The sequence below is a fragment of the Hylobates moloch genome, unplaced genomic scaffold (assembly GCF_009828535.3).
Source record: "Hylobates moloch isolate HMO894 unplaced genomic scaffold, HMol_V3 SCAFFOLD_13, whole genome shotgun sequence".
NCBI lineage: Eukaryota > Metazoa > Chordata > Mammalia > Primates > Hylobatidae > Hylobates > Hylobates moloch.
In genome coordinates this window covers 16,125,181-16,148,929 of record NW_026652288.1, presented here as the reverse complement: position 1 = coordinate 16,148,929, position 23,749 = coordinate 16,125,181, and the positions used below count along the sequence as shown (strand labels likewise).

Sequence of the window (23,749 nt, the reverse complement as noted above, 5' to 3'; positions counted from 1 at the left end):
AAGCAGTTTCTTCATAAGCGTGTTCTTGATTTACCAAGAGAAAGGGGACAGATTCACTAGTGACTTCCCAGCGGTGGCCTGGGCCAGAGCTGAGCCCAGTTTGATTGCTCCCATGTCACTAGCATTTGAAAGTGGGGGATACATTGACTTTCACTCCCTAAAAAAGAATCTAATTTTGCCGTCATTTCTTAGGTACTTTTTGCTGCTGATGTTTATGGAAAAATTAGCTATGATGAGGTAATAGTCTATTTTAGAAAACTGAACTCAGATATTGAAAGAGCTATTTTAAACCTGCATTTAATTGTTCAATTCCATAATGGTTTCATGGTTTTTTTTTTTTTTTTTTAGAATTCCCTTGAATTGCCTTACAACTGGACTCTAGCAGCTTGTATTCCATGGGGAATGCCAAGCCCTTTTGAGGGACACCATGGTATTAATGATCGATGAGAATATTCAAGGCATTTTCTCATTTGAGTGCCATTACTTGTAGTGTTAAAACGTTTTGAAAACACATTTTAGCCATTAACTCATTTTTATTGTCAGATGAAAGTGCTTAATAGACTCACTGCACTTCAGTTTTCTTCCTTCATCTTGGAATGAAATCATCTGTTGGATTCTTGGCAATACATTCGACAACGGAACAGAAAACCTCATGACTTCATTGCAAAAATGGCAGATGGAGCAGGGATGTGCAAGCCCAGCCCTGCCATCTAAAATGGCTAACCTGGTTTAGCAAATACAGGCTCCCAGAATGTATCAACTGAGCTACTTCATTCCAGTGGTGCATATTTTTCCCCAGAAAAGCTGCTGCTTATATCATTTAAGAAATGTACCTTTAGATGAGAAGTATTTTTTAACACCACCTATTGACGTATTGTAAGCTGATGATTAAATGGAAGTGGGTAGTTTGTTTTGCTTGTAATTCAAAACAGTCAGATGGTGTACATGTCGTATACGGGGTTCTGTGGTGACCAGGAGAAAGCGTGTCTGAGTCATCTGAATACTAGACATGTCAGGGCTGACACCCTTCCTCCTGGGACACCCACTGGATGCCAGCCGATGGTTGGGAGGAGCCAGAAGTGCTGCTGGCTTTGCAGAGCACTGTGGAACACATGCAAGCCTTTGATGTCACTGACAGCAGTGGCCGGCCTGGCTGCCCATCAGGATTTCTCCAACTCTGAACCTTGCTGATAAGCTTGAAAGGTAGATTGTCTTAGTTGCCCTCCTAAAATCACATCCAGTCTCCAGAAACATTCCTAAAGCCAAAACTGGACTGTTTTCCTCTACTCTGTTTTCTTCTACCCTGCTGGGGAAATCTTGGGGCCCCATTATAGCTAGAAGGTCAGACTTACACGGTAAAACAAAACGAGGTAGCAGGTGCAGATGAAGGCGCTGGCCTGACGATGTGAGAGGCCAGGTCATGCTTGTAGCTCTGCTCCCAGCCCCACACAAGGCATAGCCCAGGTGCGTGTTCCTAGACTTCAGGATTTCAAAAGTCAGTAACATTTCCAAATAAACCTGGCATATTTAGGATATAATTACAACATCATTTTCCAACATAAATAAAAACCTTGTAACATAGAAGTGTTTGAATAACTTTCTGAAAGGCTCATGACGTAGGCTTTATTTTTCTCATTTTGCCTTGGAGGGCTTGGGAACCACCAGTCAGAACAATCCTAAGGATTTATTTTTCAGTGCTTACTACATGCCAGGCCTGTCCTTAAGTGCTGGGAATACAAGGAGGTGTAAAAGCAGCCCTGCCCCAGAAGACAGGGAGATACAGGAGAAAGCGTATGTAATTATGGTTTGCTGCAATAGGCACTGTCGCATGGCACACAAGGCATGTTAGGTGAGCAGAGACAAGGAGCTCACTCACCAGAGTGGCTTTTGTTTTTACTGGTGTAGAATAGAAGGGGAGGAGGGCTCAGGGGGTCCTTCCAAGGGTCCTGATTTTCACCCTGCTACTTCAAAGGAGGTGTGGGGGAAGCAATTGCCAAGAGCTGGTGCTTAGATGTCAGATAGAAGGGGATTCCAGTGACCCTGATCTGTCGCTGGTGAGATGCAGTAAGTTTCTGTCTTTGAGATTCTTTCTTTATCTCTGAAACTGGGATAATAGCAGTAACTATTTCATATGGTTGTTGTAAAAATTAAAATATGGCAATACATAAAGCGCCCTCCTCACTCTGGCCTGCAGATCATTAAGAATGTTAAGCAGACAGAGCAGCATGTGCAAGGGCCCTGAGGCAGTCAAGAGCGGAGCCACTGTAGGGACAGGATGTGCAGGGCAAGGCTGGAGTGGAGAGGGTGGGGTCCAGGCTTTCTGTGCCCAGTGCATGCATTTGAATGCATTCTATCCAACAGGCACTGGGGAGCCACAGAAGCATATTAAGCAAGGAAGTAGCATCTCAGATTTGTGATTAGGAAAATGGCTCTGCCAGCAGCATGGAAATGAGTAGAAGGGAGACAAGACTGGTGTCAGGAAGATCAAGTTGGAGGCTATTTGCAGGATACTGGCAAGCTCTGCCAAGGGTATGAATCAGGAAAATCAAATTGAGAAGGAAGGGAAGTGTGCAAATTTATTCTGGACCACCAGCGAGGGTGTCCTTATTAGGGAGCAAAGAGCATTCTGAGTTCATCATGTCTTAGAAAATGAACTTGATGTCCCATTTACTCTTTGTATTAATGGACAGAGCATGAGATTGAGAGCCACAACATCTCTCTTCTAGTCCCTTCTTTGACCCTAATGTGCTGTGGATTCTTGGACCCATCCCTTTTTCCTAAAATGAGAGCTTTAAAAAGATGACCCCAGTTCTAATGTGAAGTGTATTCAGATTAAATTTGGGGATTTAGGGGGCCTGTATATTATGAAGTCCAGGACTCATCTGGAGGACCTTGGGAAGGACACTTACTATACCTGGTCATGGAGTTCTTATACCTGTAAAATGGGTCCAATGATAACTTTTCTCCCTTTGACACATGCTCATACTGAAGATAAATGCAGTCAGACACATCTTTGACAAAGATGTGAAATTATATAAATATATGTTATTGGTGTATTCATGGTCAGTCTGTAGTTTAAATGCTATGTTGCCAAAAAAAAATTGGATGAGTCAGGACTTCCTTATTCCCAAAATGTTGTTATAGGTAATCTGAGTCTTCGATTTCTTAAAGCCTTTGCACCAGAGATGCTAAAGATTATAGATTCTGGAAGGTATTAGGTCATTCAAAATGATAAGAAAATCTATCCTTTCTGATAGTGGTCTTATTATCTGTTAGAGACGAGTATTATTGTCTTAGACTTTTAAAAAAATGTTAGAAAATAAACACTGGTAGGGCTGCTGTTGTATTGATTTATTTTCTCACCTTCTGTTCATTATTGATAAAAAGTAGCATTGGCTTAGGAATTCTCCTTTCAAATAGTCATAACCAAAAAAGAAATCTAGGAGCTTGTGATCTACTCATGAAGGTTGCGCATTGAAATTTTGGTATACACAGGCAGAGGTCATCATTCACACTGCCCTGTTCCCTAGGCCTGCTTCCTTTGATATGTCTTATTTATAGAAACAAATGAATTTCTCCATAAACCACAGTCACTTCTTTTTAAAATAAACCCTGCTTGAATTCATTTGGTTTTATACTCTGGGAGTGCAGCTAATGCTATCAACTTATTTTTCTTCTAAACAAAAATAGACATGCAAATAGTGAAAAACAGTGTCTGTGTATATGAATTCTTTTCTTTTTTTTTTTTGAAACTGGAAATGTGACTAGAGAATTATTTCTTAAAGAGAGTCATGGTTTTCCACTGAATAGCCTCAAAGCCAACTCTCATAGAAGTGGTTTTGAACTGAGAGCCAAGAAAGTGGTCATAGAAAATACCATGAGTACATCCAAAATTGTCACCCCTTAAAGATGAGTGCCTCCCTTGGCAAGGGCATGCAGGCGGGCTTTAGAGGCACTGCTACCACTCCTAAAATGACTAGAGAAACACCCTTCTTCTAGACTATTTGGGGAAAAAAAATTTGAAGAACCTATTTCAAAATACTAGCGCAGTAAGTGAATCTTGAGGAAGAAATTCTCCGTTTTTGGAGGATTGAGGAGTCACCCAATGTGTATTCTGTGTTCCCTTCACACTCAGAATCCCCCCAACCCCCCTCAGCTGGAGGGCTTCTCTCAGCCAACCCGGATTCCCAGGATTCTTCACGTCTGGGTGGCAGCTTGCTTCTTCTATCGAGCAAACTCTTCCAGAAGACTTCACCCCACATAGTTTTCTTTTCCTTCATTTCCTAAAGAAACACCTCCTTGCTGTACATGCTATTGAGTAGCACTAGTGTAGAGCCGACCCCTTTGGAATCTAATGGAAGCTATGGGCTCTCTCCCCAGAAAAAATGAGCATGTTCATTCAACAATACAGCACCCTACACATACCTTCAGCTGACCACACTCTCTGAAGTCCCCAAGCAGGCGCCTCCTAGGGATGTGGAGCCCCAGGACTTCTACTGTGCAGAAAAGAGTGTAGTCTTCAGATTCACAGATTTTCAATGTCAAATGTGACTCTGTCTTTTATTTTCTTGTAGTATTTGAAAAATTGTTTAGCCATTCGAACCTCGTTTTTATCCCCCCAATCAATGTGATGATAATTATAGCTACCTGATGTTTGCTGTAAGGTTTGAATGAATTAAAGTGTGTGAAAGCTTCAAGTATAGTGCCACACACACAGTGGGCACTCAATAAAATGCTGATGTTCCTGTTTCTCTCATAAATTATAGTAGTAATAACTATAATTACTCTGTTACTTAATACATACCAGGGACATACTATTATTTTCACATTCAATTAATATATTTGAGTACTTACGATTTATCAGGAATGTGATACGTGCTTTTAGGTAGATTAAATTGTTTAATATAACTCGTGCTGTTTCCCTAAATAGAATGTGCATCACCTGAATATGGAAGCCATGTCTTCGCTCAGTGCATACCCCACCTGTAAGTGCCCTGGGGATTGAGTAATTCTCTCAGAGTAATTGTTAAAGGTAGCATTTTCATTAGAAAACCAAAGAAGGAAGAAGAAACTTGCCACCCAAACTTCAGATTACCTTTTCATGGGATAGGCATTGCTTTTTCCTTTTATTTTGCTGTCACCAAGAGAGTCAGTGCTGAGGAAGATAAAGCAGATCTCCTAGGACCGGAGCAGGCAGCCACCCCAAGTCCCCCACTTCAGATTGCTAGAAAAATCTATGTGTTAACTCTTTATGCTTTGGCATCTATTTCTTTTCAGTAGAAGTATTTATGAACCACTTTGTTTGGGTTTTCTTTATTAGACATTTGTTTTCCTTAGACTTTGTGCTATATGACGTGGGGTACACATAGACACAACTGTTTGGTTAAAAAGTAAAATCTGGCCGGGTGCGATGGCTTACGCCTGTAATCCCAGCACTTTGGGAGACCGAGGCGGGTGGATCACCTGAGGTCAGGAGTTCGAGACCATCCTGGCCAACATGGTGAAACCCCATCTCTACTAAAAATACAAAAATTAGCTGGGTGTGGTGGCGGGTGCCTGTAATCCCAGCTACTTGGGAAACTAAGGCAGGAGAATTGATTGAACATGGGAGGCAGAGGTTGCAGTGAGCTGAGATTGCACTGCTGCACTCCAGCCTGGGCAACAGAGTGAGACTCTGTCTCAAAAAAAAAAATGTTAAATCTTTGATGATAATCCAAGTATTACTAAAAGAATGACCACACCATTCATATTTTTTAAAGCATTTGTTTACGTTTGGGAATTTTGCATTGAAAATGGATTTTAATTTTTGTAGAATTAAAAGCTAGCAGAAGGCAAGAAATAACTAAAATCAGAGCAGAACTGAAGGAAATAGAGACACAAAAAAACTCTTCAAAAAATTAATGAATCCAGGAGCTGGTTTTTTGAAAAGATCAACAAAACTGATAGACCGCTAGCAAGACTAATAAAGAAGAAAAGAGAGAGGAATCAAATAGACGCAGTAAAAAATGATAAAGGGGATATCACCACCAATCCCACAGAAATACAAACTACCATCAGAGAATACTACAAACACCTCTATGCAAATAAACTAGAAAATCTAGAAGAAATGGATAAATTCCTCGACACATACACCCTCCCAAGACTAAACCAGGAAGAAGTTGAATCTCTGAATAGACCAATAACAGGCTCGGAAGTTGTGGCAATAATCAATAGCTTACCAACCAAAAAAAGTCCAGGACCAGATGGATTCACAGCCGAATTCTACCAGAGCTACCAGGAGGAGCTGGTACCATTCCTTCTGAAACTATTCCAATCAATAGAAAAAGAGGGAATCCTCCCTAACTCATTTTATGAGGCCAGCATCATCCTGATACCAAAGCCTGGCAGAGACACAACCAAAAAAGAGAATTTTAGACCAATATCCTTGATGAACATTGATGCAAAAATCCTCAATAAAATACTGGCAAACCGAATCCAGCAGCACATCAAAAAGCTTATCCACCATGATCAAGTGGGCTTCATCTCTGGGATGCAAGGCTGGTTCAATATACGCAAATCAATAAACGTAATCCAGCATATAAACAGAACCAAAGACAAAAACCACAGGATTATCTCAATAGATGCAGAAAAGGCCTTTGACAAAATTCAACAAGCTTCAAGCTAAAAACTCTCAATAAATTAGGTATTGATGGGATGTATCTATCACAAACTTATATAAAAATTGTTCTTTTGAAAATTTAGTTGTCTGCCGTAGGAATTTATATTTTTTAATCAGCTTCTACACTTAATTTTAATAATTCTTAGTTTTCTAAGCTCTAATAGTATATATCTGCCCGATGTATATTTTGAATATGAAAAAAGAAAACGTATCTAAAATACAGTGTCTTGCCTGTAGAAAGTCTCTTTCAACTATTAATGCCCATAAGCATTTACCTGGTTATAGTTTAATGTGGAAAAGATATACATAAAGGACCATGAATCTTAGGACACCACTCTTGAAAAATAAAGAAAAATGGAAATCATATGGAATCATACAATGCTGGGGACATTAATCCATTTATTGGATTCCCTGAATATCTTAAACTATAAGAGGAGTTGTAAGGTTGAACAATTATAGGTAACGTTTGCCCAGCCCTTTACGGTATATATGGTGCTTTCACGCCCAGTTCATTTAGTCCTGAAAAGAGTTCCATCCAGGAGATACTATTATCATACTGTTGTGCAAATGAGGAACCCAAGACTCACAGCTACAATGACTTCCTCTGGAGTAACAGGCAGTTAGATGGTGCTTTATATTCTTGAGACTCTTTCAAGCACTCTTTTCTATGATCCTATTCATTTATTACTTACAGTACACACCTTTTTGGGTAAGATTTGGTGTTCAGAAAATACAAACAGGTTGAACTAGAGAAATCCAGCTTTTTTTTTTTTTTTTTGATTGAAAAACAAGGAAAAAGAGTCATGGCTAAGAGAGAGTCAAGACAAAGAGAAACCTTCTCTGTTTTCTAAGAGAAGAGCTGTTTCACAGTAGAAGTCATATTTGAGAATGAGCTGAGTCAACACATCATATTGTTACTTTGGCCTACTCTGCTTCAGATTCTCAAGACTGTGTCTTAATCCCTGTAAGTTAGTCCCAGCTTGCAAAGCATGGGAAAATAGACCCAGCCAATGCCAAGGACCAGTGACCCAGATGCCCAGACACCTTCATTTCAGTAAAGAAGGGGCAGAGTCCTGGAAAATCTAGGCAGGGAAGACTTGCACCTCTAAGAGCAAAAGGCCTCCCAGAGAGGACATGGATAAAAGGAGGACCACCTTCCAATATCACTCTCCAAAGCAGGAAACATTCAAATAAAGGATGTTGATTTTCAGGACCCCATCCCTTCACGAGTGCTTATACAACTGGTATATCCTCTCTTGTCTTTTCATCTGGTAGCTAAGACCTTGTACAGTTTGAGTATCCTTTATCCAAAGTGCTTGGAGCCGGAAGTGTTTTGAATTTCAATTTTTTTTTATTTTGGAATATTTATATCATACCTCTTAGTTGAAACTTCCAGATAGAAAAATCTGGAGTCCAGTGAGTATTTCCTTTGAGTGTCATGTCAGTGCTCAAAAAGTTTTAGATTTTGGAGCATTTCAGATTTCAGGTTTTTGAAATGGGAGTATTCAACCTGTACTCTCTGTCCTTGCTCCACTCCTACCAGACCCTCCCCCAGGAATGCATTTAGATCTGAAAATTTCTATGTGCACCAGTGTAGCTACATTATGTCCCAGTAGGACTTCAACTTAGAAATGATTTCTGAAGAATGCCAAGGGAGTCATTGTGCATGTGTGTGTGTGAGTGTGTACTTGTGTGTATATGTGTGTGTGTCTAAAGTAAGTCTAAACTTTACAGTATACACAACATACTATATTTAAGTAATAAACTCAGATACTCATATTAAAGTCCTCCTAGGGAGCTGAGAGTACCTGCTGGATTGCCGTATTCCCTCTGATATAAGCTCCCATACCATAGGGAAAAGTTGTAAACTGATGTCCCTTGGGATAGACCCAACAGCAGGTCATTAGGAGGGTATCACCAAATAGAATGTAGAAACCAGAACTCCCAGCCCTTCAGAGTACACCCCAACCAAGCTACTCTGCCACCCATTTGGCTGTGTAACCACAGCTCTGCCCATGGGAGCTCTGAGACTCAGCTCATCCTCAAATATGACTTCCTCTGTGAAACAGCCTCTCCTTTTAGAAAACCAGAGGAGATTTCTCGTTGTCTTGTCTTGGTCTTAGTCATGACTTTTTTCCTTTTTTTCAATTAAAAAAAAAAAACTGTACTTCTCTAGTATAATCTGTTTGTATTTTCTGAACACCAAATATCGAAGGGGACACTTCTTTGCTTTGGCTATCCAGGAGCAAACGATAAGCCATCTCCAACAAATGTTCTGGATGGAATAGCTTATAATTCATCTATTTCTTGCCTCTACCTTTATCTTACTATTTCACTTTTACTCTCCTACTCCCCCTACTTCCATTATTTATTTGCATTCTCTAATAGTGCATAATAACCAGTTATTTTATTGAATGAGATAAAATAATAAAAAATAAGCTCTATATGAATTAATTAAGCTATTTCACGAGTACTATGGTAATAGCAATGTATATTTTGTATTCACTGACGAGCTGCTTGAAAAAATTGGAGAGTAATCTGTCATGCAGAATATGGATGAGAGGCCTTTCCAAGTGAAACTCTGGGTCCAATTAAAAAGAACTATGATGTCTACTAGGTGACCATCTGTGTGATGATGGACCAATTCACTTTGCAGATCCCCCTAAACCAGAAGACACTCCCATGAATTCTTATCAACCTTGGAGTGGGGCAGTAAGCATCAAATCATTTGGCCATAATGAGATGAAACACTTGTTTTCTAGGTTCCTTGGGAATAGACTTGTACTCTATCTCTACACAGTGTCCACAGTCATTATTCTAGAGGTCCTTGCTTGAGAGGTGACACATCTAGAATCCTGAGAGTTTCAAGTAATTAATCTTGGTTGATGTTAGAATGATGTTCAAAAATATCTGATGATATCAGCCAATCCACTGATATAACCTTTTGAAGACATGGAATTCCACAGCCAATATTTAGACATAGTTTTTCATGTGCTTGTTTCTATCTGTTACGAGTTTCAAAGGCTTGTTACATCTTCTACTCAGGTATGCTGACAGTAAAATCACATACAGGACAGAATTTTAGGAGGAAGCCCAATCCATGCAGGTCTCTTATGACACATTCATAGCACAAAACTAAGAAACCTAAGAATATTTAACTTCCATTAAAGCACTTTGTATGAAAGTCAGTACTCCTACAAACAGTAAAATCATCTTCCTACAAGAAGTGACTCCAGACCTAATCTGAAATTTTTCCTTAGTCTGGAAACAGATCATTTCCTAGAGACCCAGGAGGTTAGTGAATGCTGCCCAATGGCAGGGATGGACTCTACCAGCCCAACCTTTAATTTGGCAGAACCTACCTCACACAGGGTTTTGTTCAATAATATCTTAAAAGGAAATGGGCATAAAGGCAGGGAAGGAATGGAAGAATGACAGAAAAGACAATAATCTTTGTGAAGAGAGAAATATGGTGTTTGCTTTCCAGTGTGTGTGTGTGTGTGTGTTTGTGTGTGCATGCCCAAATATATTCCTGCACCTCAAGGTGGGAGATGTCTAGGATGCGTCTAGCCCAGCCTTCTGCCCCACACATAACTCATTTTTCCAACGATGTTGAGGGCTGATACAGCATTTTTCTGCTTAAATATCACCAACGAGAGAAAACTCACTATTCCACTAGGCAAGTCACTTAATATTCAGACAACTGTAATTTTTAGAAATTTTTTCTCATCATTTCTCTGTTAGTCTTCTCTTTCTTAGCACAACATATGGCCTATTATAATCCATCTTTCATAGGCTAATCCTAAACAAGCATTTGAAGGCTGTTAGGATAATCATGATGATGATGATGATGATGGTGACTACCATCATCATCAATAGTAAAAGCACGTAATTCTTCTCAAGCACTTCCTGTAAGTGCTGTGCTAAGCATTTTATACTTTTATCTCATTAATTCTCACAACTTGATGAAATCCTTTTCAAAAGTTTATTTTACAGATGAGGAAACTGAGGTTTACAGAGATGAAATTTCTTGCTCTGGATAACAGAGGTAGTAGAAAACAGCTGGGATTAGACACCGGCCGTCTAACAAAGGATAGACTACTTAAACAGTCTGTCTTCTGATTTCATGTTAGTGATTTATATTGGGGAGTACGTCTGCAAATGCGTGTTTTCCCAGCGGAGGATTATGGAGGCCAGATTCCACCACTTGCTACATATTCTCATGCGCAGAGTCATCCTTTTAGTGCATTCTTCTCTCACCACATCTTGCTTAGAATGGTGTGTTTTTTAAAATTCCTTGTATCAACATAAATATTGTTGGAAACTATAGCCATAGAAAATTGAAGCCCAGCAGTTTCCTTGCACCAGTTCAGTAATTTTTCAAAATGATCCTTCAAAAACTGAGATATCTGAGGCACAAGAGTTCACTTACAGCAGAGTTAGAGGAATGTCTTCCCAAGAATACAGTGCCCAGCATCTAATTGCTCCTCTGTAAATATGTGTTGAATGAATGAGTGGATTGATGACTTCCCTAAGAAGATAGTTTAATGTCTAGAGCTGAGAGCAGTAGAAATTTTTCTGTTTATTAGAAAATGCCCTACATTTTAGCTATTCTTTTTATTAGGTTGAGACTGCTGATATGTAACAGGCTTGTAATTTTCTGTTGATTTGACTCACCTTTGCAGATGTCTTAGGCTGCAATTTTACTGAGAGTAACTTTTTGGGCATTATGCCTTTTCATTGTTAAGCTTCCAGAAGTATCCAATCTCATTACCATTGAAATATCAGATCACAAGATCCTCTAACTTGCCTGGGAGCCACTCCTCTGAGAAATCTGGCCTCTTATACATGTTAAGAGGAGTTCCTGGCAGTGTAAATATATGTTTCTAAACTCTATTCCTCATGAGCTTTCAGGAACTTACTTTTTTGGACAGGTATTTTTAAAATGCCCTCTTTGTTGTCTTGTCCACTGACGTGACATGTGCCACATCTATCCAAAGGAAACAAAGCAAAGCCGAAACATTTGCTGTAAGGATCCAGGGGATTAGGAAAGTGGAAGGGAAGCACTTCGGAGAATATTCCTAAACTTTGTCTCCTATAATGAAAATACCTGATTCTTTTCATAGACTATTCTTTATTTTTTTATATGGTGAACGAGATATGGACTACAGGTGTATTCTCGAGAGATTGTAACACTTCTATCATTGTCACACTTTGTATGACATGTCCCTAAGTTTTAGAGACCCAGCACCTCAGAGATATTTATCTGTCACCAATTTAGAAATGAGTTGCTATGTTATTGCTCAACCCCTGGGTTGGAGATGCTCTCTTTCTGGTCTTCAAAGGTAGCTGTGGGGGGACCCAGGGATATTCATGCAAGTCTATTTTTTTATGTTGCTAATGGTATTTGGTTTTGTGTTGCCTTTCCTAGGTTTGCTGGGATGGGAAACCTGCTCAAAGTCCTTACCAGGGAAATTGAAAACTATCCACACTTTTTCCTGGATTTTGAAAGTAAGTTCCAAAAATTATAATAATGGAAACATTTTTACATTCCTTATAGTTTGTTGATAAGGAAGTTGTAACATAAAGATTTTATATCATAGTTGAATCCAATCCAAAGGTCACTGTATTAGTCTGTTCTCTTGCTGCTAATAAAGACATACCTGAGACTGAGTAATTTATAAAGGAAAGAGCTTTAATTGACTCACGGTTCCACATGGCTCAGGAGGCCTCACAATCATAGTGGAAGAGCAAGGGATGTCTTACACGGTGGCAGGCAAGAGAGAGCTGGTGTAGGGGAACTCCCCTTTATAAAACCAGCAGATCTCGTGAAACTCCTATTCACTGTCATGAGAACAGTATGGGAAAGACCTGTCCCCATGATTCAGTTACCTCCCATCTGGTCCCTCCCACAACACATGGGAATTATGGAAGCTACAATTCAAGATGAGATTTGAGTGGCGACACAGCCAAATCATATCAGTCACTATGCATTTTTTTCTGAAATCATTTCTAATGTCATTTTCCTTCTTTTTTCCCTAATTTTTAAGAAATCCAATGGAAAATGTGTTTAATGTACCCATGGCTTTCTTTGATTTTTGGAAGTGATCAACTTTTGTAGCCCTAGCCTAAATAGAGGATCATTTTAGTCTTTGCTTTCCTTTTGAAGGTCGTAAGCCCACAATTATTAAGTGCATACAAAGGAAAAAAGATGTGAAGAAAACCATCATGTATTTTTCCTAAAAATGTTTATGAATTGCCGTATCACATTCCAAAGAAAGTACTAAGGACAGTAATTTACAAAGATTCATATAAACCAAATATTGCTAAATGTGAAAGAAAATCATGATCAATACCCAGAAATAAGGCTTACAGAACATTTTTAGTATTTCCTTTGTTCTTTATGTATCATTTGATTGTACAAACCATTTCAGGATTTTGACATATATCCTGTTTATCCAAAAGGTTATGTTTCTCTTATCAAAAACTTTAAGTTTTTCTCAGGTGAAATGGCTTAAGAATCATGACTGAAAAAAGACAGAGACTTTTTCTTATTTTTTGATTGAATATATAGACAAATGAGAATGAGTACATGAATGAGGAACGTTTATGTTTGCTCAGACTAAGCTCATGTTTCTTCCTTAACTCTCATGTTCACCCCTTTTCAAAATTCCAGTTTCACAATAGCAAGCACAGTTAAATGTCTTTTTTTCCCAGTAATCACCATCTGTTGCAAACTCTAATGTGCTTTAAGCTTTAATTTTTCAAGTATTTTATCTCCATTAAAAATAAAAATTGGAACTTCCTTGCATATAGATTAAACCTTCTAACAGAAGTTTGGTTAGGAAATGCTATAAGACCCTTCTAAGGTGCACTAAACCAAAAGTGTAAGCTCCGTAGGTGTATTTTATTTTTTATTTTTTATTTTTTTTGCTGTCTTTGGCAGGTTTTAAATAGCCGCTTGGAAAGGAAAAGTGTCCCCAAAGCTCGTATGTTCTGAAAACACGTTTAATCTAGTTTATAGTCAATGAAAGATGCCTTGCTTCTGATTTAACTCAGCGTGCTGTGTTGTTCTTATTGTTGGGTTTGGTTTGGTTTGGTAAGGGGTTTAGCTAGAGGCAGAGTGAGTTGATATATCAAACAAATGGGCTTTTTTACTGGTTTAGCTGGTTTAGCTAGAGGCAGAGTGAGTTGATATATCAAACAAATGGGCTTTTTTTTACTGGTTTAACTTTTGGTATTCCTCTAAAAAAAATACACACACACACACGCACACACACACACACACACCCCTACACACACACATATATGTTGTTAAAAGAATAGTTTATTAATTTTTTAAAAAAGTACAAAACAAATTATCTATAATCTTACCACCCTTCTTTTACTATTTACGTGTTTAATTGTTCCCATCCATTTCTTATCAGATGCATTTTACATTGTTGCATTCAGTGTGTACGAAGGCCAAAATAGTGGTAACGTGTACCATTTATCCACAACTGTGAGGGTGTATAAAGGCCTGGGAGTAGGAGACTAACGTGCTTGTTCTGTTTTGGAAACCCTAAATTCCGTATGCATCTGTTCATGCTCATATGTACCTCCCAGAATTCAGTGGCCTCACTTGCCTGTTTAGCTGTTCTTGGAGTCTCAGATTTCCGTGCTTCCAGAAAGACCAGTGTTGAGTTCTTGGTCAAGTCTAATCTCAAAAGCCTTTAAAGTGATCCAAGTAGAACTTGCAGGGATTTAAAACTGGTTTTCAACTGGTATTCTCCTGAGCATCAGATTTCTGAGTCTATGTTCAAAAACTCCATCCCCCCCGCCATAGCATGTAGGGAGGCGTTGAGAGGGGCTTGTGCACACCCCTACCCACTACTACCAGCGTACTCTGCTTTGCCCAGTCTGGTACTTTGAATATTTTCTTAATGTTTTATGTAAAGAAAGGTCATGGTGGCTAAACAGAGCATTTAGAAGTCTCAAATTTTGATGATAGTTTATGGTACTAAAACTCCATTTGTCGATGTAATTTCCTCAAGAGGAGGAAGTGTGGACTGGATTCACATGTCTGGTGGTTTATTCCTGGGACTACAGCTATAGTATTTAAGGAAGATATAGAACTATAAATTTATAAACATATATAAAATCCTGCTTGTTTTCTCGTCAGTCCTGTGGAGAAGATTAACTTTATTCCACTGAGACTCTGAGAAGATAAATAACTAGGGTGAAGTCACACAGGAAATGACTAGGAGATCAAGATGGGAACACAGATCTCTTTGGCTCTCCTCCTCCCCTGGTTTTACTTCGCCTAAGAGTTCACCACCAGTAGCTTCCTAGAAGAGCTACAGCAATTGTTCTGTCTCTGACCAGAGAGGGACATCTTAGTTGTCTGCAAACTAACACATGCCATGGAAAAAAAAAATTTTATCTTGAAAATCCTATTTCCTAAAGATGATTTTCAAGAAATGATGATGGGCTGGAGGGGTCGGGAACATGGGCTGCTATCATGATTTCTCCTTGAGTCTCTAGATTTCAATTCAGTCCACTAAGGGCATGTTGAGTATGGTTGTGAGTGTACTTGTAAGCCACTCAGTGTTAGGGACACAGAAGTAAACAAGAGCAGTCATTGCCCAATGAAGTCTCAGGCTAGAGTGGAGGACAATATAGTCACTCAGTTTAAGATGAAATAAATAAAGGACTTACAAGAGTACAGTGTGGCATGAGAGTAAGGAAGGAAAAAGAGCATACTTCTAGTTTCGCAAACAGAAGGCTATGGAAGGAATTGGAGAAGTCTTCTTGCAAGAGGTGGCATTTGGAATGGGCTTTAAAGAATGAGTGGTTTTTCTACAGGCACAGATAGGGAGAGTTTTTTAGCAGATGGAAACAGTATGATTAAAGGCATGGAAACTGGAATAAGAAGGGCATGTTTGAAGAACAGCAAGAGGTCTGATTTAGACAAAACACCAAATGCTTCCTGGAGAGAAATGGGGGATGAAATGGAAGGCTGGCTTTGGTTAGACCATGGAAGGTAAGGCTTAGGAGCTTAGGGCTAGATGTCCAGCACTGGGGCTCACCTCCAAAGAGAATAGCTGACATCCCTGAGAGAAAACCAGAGAGCTGAGCAGATGAGAACATTAGGCGTGCTTATGTTTAAAGGGGGCTTGAGCAGTCCGAGGATCCATGAGAGAGGTCAGACTGTAGAAGAAGGAGGACATTTTACTAAATTGAGATTCCTGGAGGCAGAGTCTGGGCCCTCCTCAGTTTTGTGACTCAGCACTTAACCCATGAATGAACCTCAGTAACAGATGCTGATCCCATGAGGGAACAGAGTGAAGCGGGCTCTATCCAGGCAGTCACAAGAGCACAGGTGATCAAGAAGGAGGGAGTGTAAATGGATTCAATGCTGCAGAGCTGTCAAGAAGAATGAAGCTTGAAAAGGGACTGATGAATTAGGCAGTGAGCGGTCCAGTCACTAGTGGCCACTAGGGGAGCAGATTCCGAATTTGTTGCTTTGAATATAGAGGCTGGATTGTAAAGAGTTAAGGAGGAAGAGGTGGCGGGAAGGAGGAAGGCTGAATAGCATGTAGTAACAACTTTAATGAATTTGGCACCTCTACTTTGAGTGTTAAATATTCTTTTTGAAGTTAGTGATAGAATATAATTGAACTGGGTCAAACAGATATAATTAAGCTGGGTCAAAACAATACAAAATTAGACACATCTGTCCTTAGGTTTTCCTGTTGCATAGATCTGATTTAAATTCTCATCTGACCTTTACAGTGCATTCTATATACTTTGTATTCACATTTCTCTACAACCACTCAACATCTTCTTTATTGTTGTTTTTCATCCCTCTATTTCTTTTTCTTCTCTCTCTACTTCCTTGCCATGTCTCCATGTCCTCTTTGAAGTCTGGGAGACAGGGAGGAATGAAAGATTAATGTAGCAAATTAATCTTTCATGAGTGATGTCTTCAGTTTGCAGGAAGAAGTATGTCTGAAGTTCTACTCAAGATTGTGCAATCAGACCCACCATTATGGCACCCAACATGGGCAGCAGGCATTAACCTTTCAATGAAGTAGTTTCAGTAATTCCAAGGCTGAAATGACCATTAGAAACATCTGGTGAACCTTCTTTTTATATGATTACCTGAGACTCACCTAAAAAATCAGATTCAGTTGTTTAGTCTCAAGAATCCATTTTTCCCACATTTCCAGGAGCTTCTGATGATAAGCTGCTTTGTGAACCACCTTTAATTCATGCATCTAGGTGAGGATACATAGTTAGTGTTTACAACAGAGGAGCTAACCCATGCAACTTTTTGAGCTCCAAGATCCAAAGCTTGGAGTGGAAGATCTCCAAGTTAGGTAGAGGTTCAAGTAGATTCAAATCTATGCATTCTCACTTCAAGTAAACTATTTTTTTAATCATCAAATAATTTGATCTATCAAAGATTTCTTTGGGATCTGAGTGGACATTTCTCCAAAGAAAATAAACAAATGGCCAAGAAGCACATGAAAAGATGTTCACTATCATTAGTCATGAAGGAAATGCAAATCAAAATGACAATGAGATCGAATTTCACACCCACTAGGATTGTTCTAATCAAAAAGAGAGATAATAAGTGTTAGTGAGGATGTGAAAAAATAGGATTATCATACACCACTGGTAGGAATGTAAAATAGTACATCTGCTTTGGAAAACAGTCTGGAAATTCTTCAAAAGGTTAAACATAAAGCTACCATATGACCCAGCTATTCCACTCCTAGATATATATGCAAAAAAAATGAAAATATATGTCCACACAAGAATTTGCACTTTAATGTTCATAGCAGCATTATTTATAATAGCTGAAAAGTGGTAACAACCCAAATGCCCATCAGCTGATGAATGGGCAAATAAAATGTTATATCAATTCAATGCAATATTATTGATCAACTAAAAAAGTGAAGTACTGATATGTGATATGACATGGATGAACCTTGAAATCATTGTGCTAAGTGAAATAAGCTAGTTACAAAGACCACACACTGTTGATTTCATCTATATGAAATGTCTAGAATAGGCAAATTTGTCGAGACAGAAAGATTAGTTGTCTAGGCCCGGAGGTGGGGAGAGGATTGGAGAGAAGTGAGGAGTGGCTGCTAATGGGTACAGCCCATTAGCAATGGGATGTTAATGAAAATATTCTAAAACTGATTATAATGATGGTTGCACAACACTAAGAATATATTTTGAACTGTTTACTTATGCACTTTAAATGGGTGAATCGTATGGCACTTGAATTAAATCTCAACAAAGTTGTAAAATTTTTTTGTTTTTAAAAAAGGATTCCTTTGGAAGATCCAATTCTTTTCTTCTGGCTAGTGCTGACATTATTCCATCTTCACAGAATATATTATTTCTCTTATTTTCCTGATAACTCCACTTTTTAAATTTTATTTTCATTGGGACATAATTTACATGCACTAAGATGCACTGATCTTAAGTTCACATTTTAGTTGGTTTTGACAAATGCCACACTCTATCAAGACACAGTATATTCATGTCACTCCAGAAAGTTCCATCAAGCCCCTTCCCAGGAAGTCTACCTACCCGACCCCAAAAACAGCTACCGATCAGGTCTGACTTATATTGTAAAAGACTAATTTAGCTAATCTATAAGTTATTTAAGTTCATATAAATAGAATCATACAGAATATGCCTTTTTGTATGTTTTTCACTCAATATAATGTTTTTGACATCCAACCATGTCATTACATGTATCAATAGTTTATTTCCTTTTTGTTATTGAATACTCTTCTGTTGTATGACAATTTGTTTTCATTTTCCTGTTGATAAACATAGGGGCTATTTCCCATTTGGGGCTATAATTAGTAATTGTGCTATAAACATTCTTGTAGAATATTTGTGGGCATTATATTCCTTGGGTAAATACCTATGGGTGGCATTCCTCAGTGATAGAGTAGTTATATGTAACTTTTCAAGAAACTGAAACAACACAATATACCCTTGTAAAAAAACTTATACGTGGCATATGTACCCACTGGATTTAAAATAAAAATAATAATAATAATAATAATAAACGTGCTTATACATACAAAAAAAAAGAAACTGTGAAACAGCTTTCCAAATGAGATGTGCTATTTTACATTTCTGCCAACAACTAAGCAACTCCAAGTGTTCCACATCTTCTCCAGCATTTGGTATTGTCAGTCTTTTTCCCGTTAGCTGTTCTAGCAGTGGTGGGGTAGTATCTCATGGTGTTTTTAATTTGCATTTCCATAATAACTGACAGTGTTGAGCTCTTTCTCATGTGCTTAATGTATAGTTGCTTATCTATTTAAGAAAATATCTTGTCATGTCTTTTGCCTAGTTTTAATTAGGTTGTTTGTATTGGTAAATTGTAGGAGTTCTTTATTGTAGTTTGGATACATGTGAGATATATCTTGCGAATATTTTTACATAGTAGGCTTACCTACTTATTTTCTTAATGATATCTTTTCATGAATGGAAGTTTCAAATTTTGATGTACAGTTTATAATTTTTAAATTTTATGCTAAGCACTTTCTGTAGTCTAAGAAATTATGACCTATACCAATGTCACAAAGATATTTTGCTTTGTTTTCTTCTGAAAGCTATATTGTTTTAAGCTTTACATTTAGATCAGTGACTGATCTTCAATTAATTTTTGTATATGTTGTGATAAAGGTATAAGGTTTATTATTTTTTCATAGTCTATAATATTGTAGTAGCACAGGTGGATTGCTTTAATGTCCATTTCGTAAATTTGCTAATTGTAATATGTGTGATATGGGCTATTTCAGGACTCTCTGTTTTCTCTGATTGCTCTATTGATCTACCTTCTCACCAATTAATACCAAATATAACAAATAATAGGTCTTAGAGTCAAGAAAGAGTAAGTCTTTTAACTCTTTTGCAAGATTGTTTTGGCTATTCTAACTCCTTTACTTTTCTAAATAAATTTTCTAATTAGTCCTTAGTTTCTACAATAAAAAATTCTACTGGGATATTGATTATAATTGCATCAAATCTATGGAACAATTAGGGGAGAATTGCCATCTGCTTAATATTGATTTTTCCTATCTATGAATATAGCACATCTTTCCTTTTATTTATATATCATTTAATTTTACTCACTAATAGTTTACAATTTTTAATATAGAAGTGCTGCACATCTTTTGTCAAATATACCCCTAAGCATTTTATATTTTGACTATACCAGCCTTTTTATGGTTAGTGTTTAACATGGTATATATTTTCCCAGTCTTTTGCTTTCATCCTGTTTATGTCTTTATCATTATAGTGTGTTTCTTATAAACAACATATAGCTGGTCCTAGCTTTTTCATCCAGGCTGATAATATCTGCCTTTTAGGCTGAGCACAGTGGCTCATACCACCATACCTTTGGGAGGCTGAGGCTGGCAGATTGCTTGAGCTCAGGAGTTCAAGGCCAGTCTGGGCAACATAGCGAGACCTCATCTCCACAAAAAATACAAAAATTAGTTAGGCATGGTGGCATGCACCATAGTCCCAGCTACTCAGGAGGCTGAGGCAGAAGGATTGCTTGAGGCCAGGAGGTGGAGGCTGCAGTGATCTGAGATCACACCACTGCACTTCAGTCTGGATGCTAGACTGAGACCCTGTCTCAAAAAAAAAACAACTTCCTTTTAATTGAATATTTAGTCTATTTACATTTAATTAATGTTTATATATATGTTTAATTAATGTTTGTATTTGAGCTTAGTATTTGAGTCTATACAATTAATTATTGTATTACATTTAATCAATGTTTGTATTTGAGTCTATCTTGGTGTTATGTCTATTTATCATATTTGCCTTCTTTTTTTCTTCATGTTTTTCTGATAAATCAAACTGTTTGGGATACTCTATTTTGGTACTGTATTTTGTCTTTTCTGTTGACTTTTTATTTACGTCACTTTTTACTTGCTTTAGAGATTATAATATACATGATTGTGATCTGCCTTCAAATCTATTCTTTACATAGTAAAGAAATTAAGAACTTATCACAGTATACCTGTAAATTAACACCTTTTCACTTTGTGCTTTTGTTACATATTTTGTTTCTATATATGCCATAAACTTCTCATTGCAATGTGTTTTTTATTTTAAATTGTCAATTATCATTTAAGAGTGTGTGTGTGTGTGTGTGTGTGCACGCGCATGCATGTGATTTTAACAAGGGCTTTATATTTACTTGCGTATTTATTTACTTGTTCTGGTGTTCTTCATTCCTTCTCACATAACAAGGTCTTTCTGTTGTCATTTTACCCAAGTCTAAAAAACTTATTTTAATGTTTCTTTTAGTTCAAGTCTGTTGGAAACAAATTCTTTGAGTTTTTATTGGTCTAAATGTATTGCTATTTAATTTTCATTTTAAAGGATACTTACATAGAATTCTAGATCCACAGGTTTGGGGGATTTTGGAGTTGCAGTTATTGTTTGCTTTGTTTTTCTTAAAGCACTTGAAAGAAATGATTCCATTGTCTTCTGGCTTTCACTGTTTCTGATGAGAAGCCATTTTTATCATTGCTCCCCTAGATGTAATATGCTTTTCTCTGGCTGCTGTCAATAATTTATCTTTATTTTTGTTTTGTAGTAGTTTGACTATGATGTGCCTGGATATGTTTTCTTTGTAATTATCCTGTTTATGGTTCTCTAAGTTTCCTGGATCTATGAATTAATACCTGTCATTAATTTTGAACATTCTTGCTTATTATCTTTTCAGATGTCTTTTTCTGTTGTTTTCTTTTTCTTCTTCTTCTGGGACACCAATTGTATAAGTAAGTTGATTTGACATTGCTTCACAGATCTCAGATACTCTGTTCTATTTTTTAAATTCTTTTTTTCTTTGTATACAGTTTGTATAATTTTTATTGGTCTGTCTTCAAGTTTATTTATACTTTCTACTAATGATAAACTTATCAATGAGGTTATAATTAGTAAAAACCACGTAATGTGGAATTTTTCATTTTTAGCATTTCTGTTTCCAACAGCAATTACTTTTGCACCAACCTAATAAATAGTTTCAATGGATTTTCTGAAATTTTCCATTTTTACACATACATTATTCAACATTAGAGATTCTTTAACATATTTTTATAGTTATTTTAGGATCCTCATCTATACATTTCAACCTCTGGGCTATCTCTAGACTCTATTATTGAATCTTTACTTTTTTGGTGATATTTTCTTGCTTTGTGTTTGGTGATTTTTTTCCTTTGCTTTTTTTGAACAAATGCCAGGCAGCAGAACAGTGATGACTGATGTGAATAATGCGTGCACTCAGAAAATCACATGCCTTTCCTTCTGTCAGTCCACTAGTGTGGTTGAGTCCATCCAAACTGGATCTGGGCTGCACTGTTTCTTGTTATACCTGGTTCACTGTAAATTTCAGATATTTGAGGAAAGGATCAAAGCAGGCCGTTTACCAGAGCTGGGGATCTGAAGAGTTTGTCTCAGTTTTCACTGTCACATTTTCAGGCTTCAGAAGGCCCTCTAGAGCACCTGCTTCTGAGGATGGCTTTTCTCAACCTCCTCGGCCTCACCAGGCAGACAGTTGTTCTTTATTTACTGGGGAGTGGCTGGTGGCTTTCTCTTCATTTTCTGCTCTGTCTACCACAGCAGGCCTGGCATGCTGGGCCCTAGAGGGCACCTTCCCAATGCTCCTCCCCTCCCGCAGTCATAGATGACCACGCTTCACCCTTAGGTAAGACTGAGAGTGTAGGAGCATTTCTCTTGTGTATCTTCCCCTACCCAGAGGGTTTCTTTTTTAAAATCTTTTTTCCTTTCTTGTTCTCAACTTCTTTTGTTAGCACTTGGTGAAGGTTCATGGAAGAGACTTTGCAGGTTGACATAGACTGTCCTGCCTGGAGCTCCCAGGGACTCTTAGCTTTCATGACACTTCACACTCTTCCTTTTACAGTGTGTGAAAATGTCAGCTATATTCTTGTTACCTGCATTTATGGCAGCTTTCTCCTCTTACCATTTCTCTATCAAACTTGAAATCACCGTGGTCTCACATCTCCTAGGAAAGTCTTGTCACCTTATGGATTATAGTTCATTAAGGACTTTTGCAACCTCAACTTTCTTATAGTTGAAAATAACAAGGATTTTGTAGAGTATATAATTTGTTCTCTTGTTAGGGTGAGAGCAATACTGTTTGTGAATTTTACATCTCTTTAAAAATATGAAAATGTGTTACATATTTATATATAAATGTGTTACAGATATTTATCTAAATTAACATTATTTTATATCATCAAATATATAGTATGTATCGATATTTCTCTGATTTTCTCAAATGGCATTTAATAGGTTTTTTTACTCTAATCAGAACTGAAATGAATTCACACAATATATTGGATTATGTTTCATTTCTTTTTTATTATGGTAAGAAGACCTACCATGAGATCTACCCTCTGATCAGATTTTAAGTGTATAATACAGTATTTTTAACTATAGGCAAGTTGTTGTAGCATAGATCTCTAGAACTTATTTATCTTGCATAATGGAAACTTTATACCCATTGATTAGCAACTACGCATTTTCCCTTCCCCATGCCCAGGAAACCACCATACCACTCTCTGTTTCTATGAGTTTGACTCCTTGAAATACCTCATGTAAGTGGAATCATGCAGTTTGTATTCTGCTGTTACTTGTTTGTTTTGCTTAACATAATATCCTCAGGGTTCATTCATGTTGTTGCATATGGCAAGATTTCCTTCTTTTTTTAAGACTGAATAATATTCCATTGTATGTATAGTCTACATTTCCTTTATCTGTTTATTTTAAATGGAAACAACTCAACACTTTTGGCTCAATTTTTCACGTTATCATAAAAGGGGTATTCTCGTGCTAAGCTTCTGATAGTTGTGGTGTGAATAGCTGCAAGTTTACACTCTACTGGAGGAGGCAGATGCGATGACCAACATCAATAATGCAATATTGGTAAATGCTGTAGCAGGGACACGACCTGAGCTCTAGGATTCATAGGAGAGAATAATTAATTTGATCTGAGAAAAGATAGAAGAGACAGTTGCAGAAGGACAATCC

General features: G+C 37.6%; 1 protein-coding gene across 3 annotated transcripts in view; it reads left to right on the top strand.

Annotated features, from left to right (window-relative positions):
• Positions 1–23,749, top strand: part of CYRIA (CYFIP related Rac1 interactor A) — a 111,073-nt gene that overhangs the window by 60,115 nt on the left and 27,209 nt on the right. For all 3 annotated transcript variants that reach the window (XM_032172263.2, XM_032172265.2, XM_058426651.1), the window contains one exon: positions 12,090–12,169. In XM_032172263.2, coding sequence (XP_032028154.1) covers positions 12,100–12,169 — 70 coding nt within the window. In that variant the 5' untranslated portion in view covers positions 12,090–12,099. The remainder of the gene's footprint in view (positions 1–12,089; positions 12,170–23,749) is intronic.